At 32.4% G+C, this 10035-nt stretch overlaps 3 protein-coding genes across 4 annotated transcripts in view; 2 read left to right on the top strand and 1 right to left on the bottom strand.

The window, feature by feature from the left end:
• LOC123007360 (organic cation transporter protein-like) overlaps positions 1 to 2802 on the top strand; it is a 5493-nt gene extending 2691 nt beyond the window's left edge. The window contains exons 6-7 of the mRNA XM_044402621.1: positions 2057 to 2325; positions 2606 to 2802. Of these exons, the coding sequence (XP_044258556.1) occupies positions 2057 to 2325; positions 2606 to 2687 (351 nt within the window). The 3' untranslated portion in view covers positions 2688 to 2802. The remainder of the gene's footprint in view (positions 1 to 2056; positions 2326 to 2605) is intronic.
• Positions 2803 to 4236: 1434 nt separating this feature from the next.
• LOC123006970 (alcohol dehydrogenase class-3) lies at positions 4237 to 5838 on the top strand. 2 transcript variants are annotated; one of them, XM_044401944.1, is made up of 7 exons: positions 4237 to 4332; positions 4398 to 4427; positions 4476 to 4719; positions 4766 to 4986; positions 5032 to 5248; positions 5295 to 5706; positions 5758 to 5838. In XM_044401944.1, exons 2-7 carry the CDS (start codon positions 4410 to 4412, stop codon positions 5792 to 5794), a joined length of 1149 nt encoding a protein of 382 aa, XP_044257879.1. In that variant the 5' UTR covers positions 4237 to 4332; positions 4398 to 4409; the 3' UTR covers positions 5795 to 5838. The 2 variants fall into 2 exon arrangements, with proteins under 2 accessions (XP_044257879.1, XP_044257878.1); XM_044401943.1 differs by having other exon boundaries at positions 4275 to 4427.
• Positions 5805 to 9823, bottom strand: LOC123006969. The gene is made up of 6 exons (XM_044401941.1): positions 9673 to 9823; positions 9216 to 9628; positions 8902 to 9165; positions 7988 to 8857; positions 7631 to 7939; positions 5805 to 6277 (listed from the first exon to the last, which is right to left on the bottom strand). The coding sequence occupies exons 1-6, from the start codon at positions 9764 to 9766 to the stop codon at positions 5828 to 5830; spliced, it is 2400 nt and encodes a 799-aa protein (XP_044257876.1). The 5' UTR covers positions 9767 to 9823; the 3' UTR covers positions 5805 to 5827.
• Between the last annotated feature and the right edge of the window lie 212 nt (positions 9824 to 10035).

Genomic DNA, 10035 nt, shown 5'->3' with positions numbered 1-10035 from the left:
GTTTTTTTTTTAAATTTTACCATGGCATTTTGACATTTACCAATTACCAATAGCAATTTCTGGAGAGATACATTCTAGATCATCAGCATTCGACATTCTTTACTACTAACTGCACTAGTTAAATTAATAAACACTTTCAAAAGTCAGAATTAAAAAAAACTTTTTTTTTTCTCCTAACAACATAATATTCTTTTGGGAAAATTTAAATTTTTTAAATTCTATTTTTGCGCTTAGGCGTTTTTTTTTTTAATTTTACCATGACATTTTGACATTTACCAATTACCAATAGCAATTTCTGGGGAGATACATTCTAGATTATCAGCATTCGACATTTGTTACTACTAACTGCACTATTTAAATTAATAAACACTTTCAAAAATGAGAATTAAAGAAAAACATCTTTTTTCCTTCTAATAACATATTATTTTTTTGGGAAAATTTCAATTTGTTTAAATTCTATTTTTGCGCTTGAGCGTTTTTTTTTAAATTTTACCATGGCATTTTGACATTTATCAATTACCAATAGCAATTTCTGGAGAGATCTTATAGATCATCAGCATTCGACATTTTTACTACTAACTGCACAAGTTAAATTAATAACACTTTCAAAATTCACAATTAAAAAAAACATCGTTTTTCCTCCTAATAACATAAGATACTAGTCTTTTAGGAAAATTTCAATTTTTTTAAAATCAATTTTTGCGCTTGAGCGTTTTTTTTTAAATCATACCATGGCTTTTGACATTTACCAATTACCAATAGCAATTTCTGGAGAGATCTTATAGATCATCAGCATTCGACATTTTTACTACTAACTGCACAAGTCGTTTTTCCTCCTAATAACATACGATACTAGTCTTTTAGGAAAATTTCAATTTTTTTCAATTCTATTTTTGCGCTTAAGCGTTTTTTTTTAATTTTACCATGGCATTTGACATTTATCAATTACCAATAGAAATTTCTGGATAGATCTTATAGATCATCAGAATTCGACAATTTTTACTACTAACTGCACTAGTTAAATTAATAAACACATTCAAAAATCAGAATTAAAAAGAAACATCTTTTTTCCTCCTAATAACATAATATTCTTTTGGGAAAATTTCAATTTTTTTCAATTCTATTTTTGCGCTTAAGCGTTTTTTTTTTAAATTTTACCATGGCATTTTGACATTTACCAATTACCAATAGCAATTTCTGGAGAGATACATTCTAGATCATCAGCATTCGACAATTTTTACTACTAACTGCACTAGTTAAATTAATACACTTTCAAAAGTCAGAATTGAAAAAAAAACATCTTTTTCCTCCTAATAACATAATATTCTTTTGGGAAAATTTCAATTTTTTTAAATTCTATTTTTGCGCTTAAGCGTTTTTTTTTAAATTTTACCATGGCATTTTGAGATTTACCAATTACCAATAGCAATTTATGGAGAGATACATTCTAGATTATCAGCATTCGACATTTTTTACTACTAACTGCACTAGTTAAATTAATAAACGCTTTCAAAAATCAGAATTAAAAAAAATATCTTTTTTTCTCCTAATAACATAATATTCGTTTGGAAAAATTTCAATTTTTTTTAAATTCATTTTTTTGCGCTTGTGCGTTTTTTTTTTAAATTTTACCATGGCAGTTTGACATATACCAATTACCAATAGCAATTTCTGGAGAGATACATTCTAAATCATTAGCATTCCACATTTTTTATTAATAACTGCTCTAGTTAAATTAATAAACACTTTCAAAAGTCAGAATTAAAAAAAAACATCTTTTTTCCTCCTAATAACATAATATACTATTCTTTTGGAAAATTTTCAGTTTTTTTAAATTCTATTTTTGCGCGTAAGCGTTTTTAATTTTACCATGACATTTTGATACTTACCAATTACCAATTTACCAATCAGCATTCCAACTTTTTTACTACTAACTGCACTAGTTAAATTAATAAACACTTTCAAAAATCTCACCAGTCAGAATAAAAAAAAACATCTTTTTTCCTCCTAATAACATAATATACTATTCTTTTGGGAAAATTTAATTTTTTTCCAGATTTCAATGCCTGCGTTGTATTTGTTTACCGGAGAGTTGTTTCCAACTACTGTAAGAAATGCGGGAGTTGGAACGTCGGTTATGTTTTCAAGGATGGGTTCTATGATTTCTCCCTTAGTTATCAGTATGCAGGATATATCACCCTCTTTACCTCTTATTGTTTTGGGTGTAGGAGCAATTTTGGAAACATTTCTTATTCTGCTTTTGCCAGAAACTAAAGGAATGCCACTACCAGAAACTATTGATGATTTGAACGTAACAGTTAATAAGTTAGTATTGCTATACAGATTTGTCAACAAGAAATTACCACCTAGGAATTGTAACTATTTAGGAAAATTACGTTTTTCATGTTGTTGAAGTAACCTACTGTCAACAATCTATTGAATTATCTATACAAGCTGACATTTGACTTAACCTAAATTTTGACACTGGTTACGATATCTTTTGTTTGTCACCAAAAACTAACCTAAACAAATTTATGACGAATATGCAGTAATTTCTTGTTGATACGACAATAATTGTGTTTTATAATAATTTCTTTTATTCTAGGATTGACGACAGGAAAGATACTATGTGTTATATCTCCTTGCCGACTATTTTGAAAGACACTTCTCTAGATATTAACAAATAGTTGGAAAATTGATATCATAATGCTTAGAATTGCCGTCAGATGTGATCTTATATTCTTGTAGATAAATTATATATAAAATAATTATTTTTGAAAGAAAAGCAAGATTTTTACTGTTTTACTTAGTTTTAAAATTTGGTGGTGGCGCCGGGAAAATCTAACAATTCTCAACTTTAAATTATAATAATCATTAGAACTTTATTTTTCTTCTAAAAGTAACCAAATGGCAATTTTGTTTTAATTTTTTCAAAATTATTGATCAATTTTACTACAACTAAGTGTCTCGTTTTTAGAAATTTCAAATCGAAGTATCCTGACTGAAAATTAAATTGGCAACATATCAAAATCAAACGTCACGTTTTTTTATAGTTAATTGTCATCATCTGTTTCCGAAAAACGGCTGCTAACATGGCCATTACTTAACAATGTAATAATATCGCCAATAATTCGATGTTGCCAACTTAATTTTAAATCATAAAATTGTTGAAATAAAAGTTACTAGACATTGCGCGTTAAAAAGTAGTTCCAAGCCAAGTTCGAGTTTTTACTTTAAAATGTACAGTAGCGGACAGGGAATTTAGGACATCAAATTTATGTCAGTTCAAAAACTGTCAATGTATGTCAATGTTTTATTCAATTTAAGAATAAAATAATTATGACAGATAGTAGGTTGGAATAATAGTAGATCATACAGTGGCGGACATGGAATTTTGGACATTAAATTTATGTCAGTTCAAAAAATGTTTTGAACGCTTTATTGTCATTATGATTGACATTTGGAACTAAAATTTGAAAATTTTAGTTGAAATTTATTTTTGGCGTCGAGTTTTCGAACAATAATACGTGTTTTTATATAAGTTCAATAAATTATTTTGATCTTTGTCATTTTCTCTCTAGCTATCAGGATAAAAATTACAAAAATCGAAAGTGGGGTTAGTTGCCAAAGGCTCGTTTTACATTTTATGTTAATCGATTATCGAATTATCGAATTGTCAAATTTTTCAGAGATTTACCTAGTGTGAAAAAGATTGTTCGCAAAAAGGTTAGAAAACTAGGAAAAGAAATGTCGTATTTGGTGGTGTTGCTAGTGCAGTGTCAAAACGAAATGGAAAAACATGGAAAAATTTGATAGAAGTTTAGAAGAAGCCAACGTTAAAAAACTGGCATTTATTAACATGCAAAATTACATTATAAAAAAATTAATTCGCGTTTTTTTTGCACTCAAGTGTACACTTTGGTGAATAGAATGAATAGAAAAAGCTAATGAGAACACAATAAAGAAGCAACAATTAACATTTAATAGGTAAAATTTGTTTTTTTTTAACGGAAATGTCAAACAGTTTTAATGTTGGCACCACTAGCTAATCCATTCATGGTAATTTTAATAAAAGAAGTTGGCAGGTCTGGTTTCTGATTTAATTTAAAAATAGTGTCTAGGAAAATTTAGAGACTATTATGTGTGTTCATTTTCTTATTTCATAGAAAGAAATGCTTCACTTTTGGTTTTAACATATTCTCGAGTTTCAAATGCCCGCTCAAAACACAATCTATTTATTTCTTTTCAAACCATCTCAAAGTCTATCTCTTTCTCTATCCCTCAACAATTAAAGAACCAATCACAGAAACCCACCATTAAACAACACACAAGGTCAGTTTTTTATTATTACAGAGTCAGGGGCCAAAGTTGAAGTATTGAAACCATATTTTTTCTAGTAATTTTCCATCATGTCCACCACCGGAAAGGTAATTTTCGTCAAACTTATTCTCATGTTAATTGTGTAAACTTTTTAGCCCATAACCTGCAAAGCTGCAGTCGCATGGGGCCCCCGAGAGAACCTCAAACTGGAAACCATTGAAGTGGCCCCTCCTAAGAGCCACGAAGTGCGAATTAAAATCCTCTACAGTGCGGTTTGCCACACTGATGCTTACACCCTCAGTGGCCAAGACCCAGAGGGGCTATTCCCAGTTGTCTTAGGCCACGAGGGGGGCGGAATTGTGGAAAGTGTAGGGGAGGGAGTCACAAATGTTCAACCAGGTAATAAACAAATCAAGTAATTTCACTAATTTTAATAATAATTAAGGTGATCATGTTATTCCCCTATACGTTCCCCAATGTGGCGAATGCAAATTCTGCAAGTCCCCCAAGACCAATTTGTGCCAAAAAAGCCGGGTGACCCAGGGCCAAGGGGTCATGCCCGATGGTACATCCCGATTCACGTGCAATGGTAAAAAATTGTACCATTTCATGGGGTGCTCCACTTTCAGCGAGTACACTGTTGTTGCCGACATCTCTGTTGCGAAAGTAAGTGGTGATAAGTGAAGGTCACTCTTATCAATTTGTGATTAGGTGAACCCCAATGCCCCCCTTGACAAGATTTGTCTACTGGGATGTGGCGTCCCCACTGGCTATGGCGCAGCCCTAAACACCGCCCAAGTCGAGAAAGGGAGCACCTGTGCAGTGTGGGGGCTGGGGGCTGTGGGGCTTGCAGTCGGGATTGGCTGCAAGGCGGCTGGAGCGTCGAAAATCATAGGAGTTGACGTCAACCCCGACAAATTTAAAATAGGTAAAAAAGTGAATTATTATTAAATTATTAAAATTTAAATTCGTAGCCAAAGAGTTCGGTTTCACCGATTTCGTGAACCCCAAAGACTACGAAAAGCCAATCCAGGAGGTTTTGGTTGAGAAGACAGACGGGGGGCTCGATTTCACTTTCGAATGCGTTGGGAACGTTCAAACTATGAGGGCTGCTTTGGAGTCGTGTCACAAGGGTTGGGGGGTTTCCACGATTGTGGGGGTGGCTGGGGCGGGGCAGGAAATCAACACAAGACCCTTTCAGTTGGTGACAGGGCGCGTGTGGAAAGGGACGGCTTTCGGGGGGTGGAAAAGTCGCGATAGTGTCCCTAAATTAGTTGAGGAGTATTGTCACAAGCCTCAAATCATGCCACTTGATAAATTTATCACTCACAATTTGAAATTGAGTGAAATTAATGAAGCTTTCCATCTCATGCACAAAGGGGAAAGGTGAGACTTTTCACGTGTTTAATTTTTTTAATTTAACTATTTGATTTTTAGTATTCGCACCGTTGTTGCTATTGCTGGAAGTGCTTAAAACACTGTTGTATGAAATTATTTTTAATAAAAATTAACTCAGGATTTTTTGTGATAACATTTTACAAATATGGGGCTCGTTGATGGACGCGACCAAACAAGCAAATTTTTTATCGGGTTTTAGAGATTTCAATGATGATGATGATAAGAGACTTGCTAAGGAGACTCCTTCTTCACTTTTTAACTCTCCTGGGATTTGTTTCAACATGCGACAAATATTTTTCGTTATTGAGACATCTTCAGAAACGTTGATCACTTTCGGTTGGACACATTCTTTAACCACAAGTCCGATGTTCTGAAGATAATATTTTAAAGCACTTAACATTCTTTTCGTTTCTTCAGTTTTTGTTTTTTGACTGTTTGTTACTTCACATAGGAGGATTATAACGTCACATAATAATTCCACACTCTTCTCTATTCCACACAAATCTACTAAACTTCGTGAAATAAGAAGCCATTCCGGAGTCACACACAAGGGCAAAATCTAAAAAAAATTGAACACTTCAGCGAAACTATCATTTCAGTTGTATCAAGTTTAATTTTTGATACTTTTAAAAAAGAAGTTGTCAATGCATTAGCAAACAACCCACAAGAAAACAAATTGTCATATTTCAAACTATAAAATTGAAATTTTCATATACAGGTGTCAGATGCGCCCCAGAGAAAAAATTCAAGTAAGTCAAGATACCAGAAACATGGAAAAAATGCTTACAAAATTTATCTGTCAAAGAATTTTGACATTTGACATTTTTTAATCTTTATTTAATGATACTGATGATCTTGTATATGTTTTTTTTTTATAATTGGTAAAGGTACAAAAATTTTGTCAATAAAAGCCACCAATAACATTAAATAGTTACAAATTTTCATGTTTCTATGAAATAAAACGTCAAATGATTTGTAAAAAATTTGCGACAGTGTGGGGGCGAGCGGCTATGCCGCGAACCGCCCATTAACATGTATTTTCACACTAAAATAAAGTATTGACACTTTGCTTTTTAAAAGTATGTTTTTTTTTTTAATTTCAAAAACTACCGATACTTAATTTTTGATACTTTTAAAAAACATACTGTCAATGTATTATTAGTGACAGGCAACCTGCAGCATAACAAATTGACATTAACTGCCAGCTGATGTTTAAAAATGCCAAATTTAAAATTTGCATGTTTTTATGAAATAAAACGCCAAATGATTTGTAAACTTTGCAAATGTAATAGTGTGAGTTTCATTAACATTTATTTTCTCACTAAAATAAGCCATTGACACTTTGCTTTTTAAAATTATGTTTTTTTTTAATTTCAAAAAACTATCAACATTTAATTTTTGATACTTTTAAAAAATATATTGTCAATGCATTATTAGTGACAGGCAACCTGCAACAAAAAAATTGACATTAACTGTCAGTTGATGTTTAAAAATATCAAATTTAAAATTTTCATGTTTCTATGAAATAAAACGTCAAATGATTTGTAAAATTTGCGATAGTGTGAGTTTGTCACGGGGGCAAGCGGCTATGCCGCGAGCCCCCCATTAACACTTATTTTCTCACTAAAATAAGGCATTAACACTTTACTTTTTAAAAGTATGTTTTTTTTTAATTTCAGAAAACTATCAATACTTAATTTTTAATACTTTTAAAAAACATACTGTCAATGTATTATTAGTGACAGGCAACCTGCAACAACAAAAATTGATATTAACTGTCAGTTGATGTTTAAAAATGTTAAATTTAAAATTTTCATATTTCTATGAAATAAAACGTCAAATGATTTGTAAAATTCTCACTAAAATAAGGCATTGACACTTTGTTTTTTAAAAGTATCTGTTTTTTATGCACCTTTGTAAGATGAGCAACGATTTCTGCGTGATTTTTAAAGTTAATTGGGAAAAAATATTTTAATACATCGGAATCTGATTCAAAGATTTTCTTGTAGTAAAACGAAACAAAAAAATCTTCACAGCTGTCAAGTTGAACAACATGACGCACATCACACCACTTTTCAATAACATCGACCGTTTGCCTCACTATTTCTTGTTTCAAACTATCAAAGTTCAAAAAATTGCATCTGCAACTTTTCATAACGTCAAAAATAAATTGGAAAAAGGACTCGTTTTCCTGCTTGACGAAAATGTGTCCTTGCAAATCCTACAAATAACAACAAAATATTTACAAAACCATCACAATAATTAATACTTTTAAGACGATTAAACCATTTTTCAAAAGTTGGTAGTTGGCTTCCTTGTGGGCGCTTTGTAGTAAGGGCAAAAGCACCCCAGTGACAATTTTTTCAGTTGAGAAAATTTCAGCCCTTATTAGTGCATTCAGTAGCTCTGAATGATTTTTCCAAGTCTGGTCAGTGGGAAAATTACCACTGATTTCTTTCTTTAAAATATTTAACCCAAAATCACCAATTGTTAAAACCTCTTTGAGGCAAGGCCAAACATCTATCAAATTCTCTGAATAAAAAGTGTTTTTCAAGCACTCAGAAAACACCCAACTCAGTGTTTGTTCCGGATTTTGCAAGAGTAGTAAATGCAATTCTTTCGAAAAAACCTCCCCATCTTTAATTTTATTGAAGAACAACACCAAATCCTGACGCAAATCTTCCCTAAAATTGCTCACAATTCCGTTTTTGTGAAAATGTCGCGTCGAAACTAAAATCAAGTCGTTTAGTTCAAGTGTTGAGGCACACTGAATGACCACTTTTTTGGCCCGGGGGTCTTTACTAAGCACCCCCATGTCAAGTAACAGTGTGACATCGCTAACAGTGCACAAATGTGCCCATTGCTCAACACATTTAATACTTTTCTCGCATTTTAAAACCTGGGTGTTGAGGAGGGCCCTAAACCACTGTTTTTGGCTAGAGTCGACTTGATTTATCTTTGATATTATTGTGGGGACATCGGCTTGGAGGATCAGGTCGTCTATGGTTTTGGGTTTTTGGGCTATGGTGCCCAACATAGCGATCAGTTCTTTGGCGAGTGGGTTTTTCTGGTATTTGTTTATAAATAGGTAACTTTTGCCAGCGATTGAAGTCTGAAGAGGCTCCCCTTCGTACTCAACCTGAAACGCTGTGTAATTTGGGGGAGAAAAAATTGTGTATGCACCTCAGCCCATGAACAAAACACGTCGAGAGTCACCGCCATCATGATGGAGCAACAAGTTTTAGTAAGTTTTTCGATGAGAGGTGTTAAAGCTTTGTTTTTCTCCTCACACATTAATAATAAATCGAGCAGATTGAGAATTGTGAACCCCATACATTGGTAGACTGAGTCGAGTTTTATGTTTTGGAGTTGGTCACCATGAAGGCCTGTTAAATTCAGTAGTATTTGTGAGGCTGAATCGCACAATTTTTCACAGTTTTCAGACCACTGAAACACCCAATAACAACAAAAGTGTAATAATTTAATTTCAAAACTACCGCTTCATTTTTCAAAGACAGTTTCACAATTATCAATTTCAGGTACTCCTGGGCTGTTTGAATGTGAATTTTTGGTTTACATTTCTTCAAACACGGAATTATTTCAACCAAGAGTTCCTCAATAACATCCAAATCGAATCTCAACAGTGCTTTGCAGAAATATTTATTTAGATCTAGTCCCATTATCACATTTGCTAACAAACAGGGTGATAATTGAGGCACTATATTAATTAAATGTTGAAATTCTGAGTCTTCAACAGGTCGTTGCAATTCAGTATTGAGAATAAGAAACACACAGATTTCAGTTAGCTGTTTTTCAAAGACTTCGTTAATTTTGTTGTCTTTCATGTAGTTTTTTGAGGAGAAAAACTTATGAAATTCTGATATCATATTCAAAATTATAGATTCATTACCTAAAAAAAACCTAGAAAAACAATAAAAAGACCAGAGATTTTACCTCCTCGGTATTTGATTCTCTTGAGTGACCCTGCGTTTTTTTCAGCGCTAAGGACTATCCCTTGGATACTTATAAAATCGTCGTTTAGATTCATTTTCAGCTTTTTGAACGTAAAACTGACAAATACCGGCAAAACTTCAAACACAAACGTCAAAACCAATAAATAACATAACCTCTCGCTTTCTGTAGTTAAAATGGACAAGAAATAAAACCTACACTTCAGGGTTTTATTTCTACTAGAAAATAAAATCTTGAATACATATTTACTATTAAATAAATTGTGTTTTAAACTGTTTTAGATGTGCAAAAAATAAGTGAATTATGTTATATTTTAAACCAAATCAGGTTTGTTCAATTTAAGAA

This window comes from Tribolium madens, unplaced genomic scaffold (genome assembly GCF_015345945.1).
Source record: "Tribolium madens isolate multiple individuals breed KSU strain unplaced genomic scaffold, Tmad_KSU_1.1 Scaffold_3;HRSCAF=73;Tcas5.2_LG2, whole genome shotgun sequence".
Lineage (NCBI taxonomy): Eukaryota > Metazoa > Arthropoda > Insecta > Coleoptera > Tenebrionidae > Tribolium > Tribolium madens.
The sequence above is the reverse complement of the archived record's forward strand: the minus strand, read 5'-3'. Positions and strand labels throughout refer to the sequence as shown.

What these genes read in the sequence shown, in the direction of transcription:
- LOC123006970 (XM_044401944.1), top strand. An exon ending in AGTCACAAATGTTCAACCAG is followed by an intron (nt 4,720 to 4,765) that starts GTAATAAACAAA and finishes ATAATAATTAAG; the next exon opens with GTGATCATGTTATTCCCCTA. An exon ending in CTCATGCACAAAGGGGAAAG is followed by an intron (nt 5,707 to 5,757) that starts GTGAGACTTTTC and finishes TTTGATTTTTAG; the next exon opens with TATTCGCACCGTTGTTGCTA.
- LOC123006969 (XM_044401941.1), bottom strand. Translation starts at nt 9,766, where the DNA reads ATGAATCTAAACGACGATTTTATAAGTATCCAAGGGATAGTCCTTAGC. An exon ending in TGTCTTTGAAAAATGAAGCG is followed by an intron (nt 9,166 to 9,215) that starts GTAGTTTTGAAA and finishes TGGGTGTTTCAG; the next exon opens with TGGTCTGAAAACTGTGAAAA. An exon ending in TGTTTTGTTCATGGGCTGAG is followed by an intron (nt 8,858 to 8,901) that starts GTGCATACACAA and finishes ACAGCGTTTCAG; the next exon opens with GTTGAGTACGAAGGGGAGCC.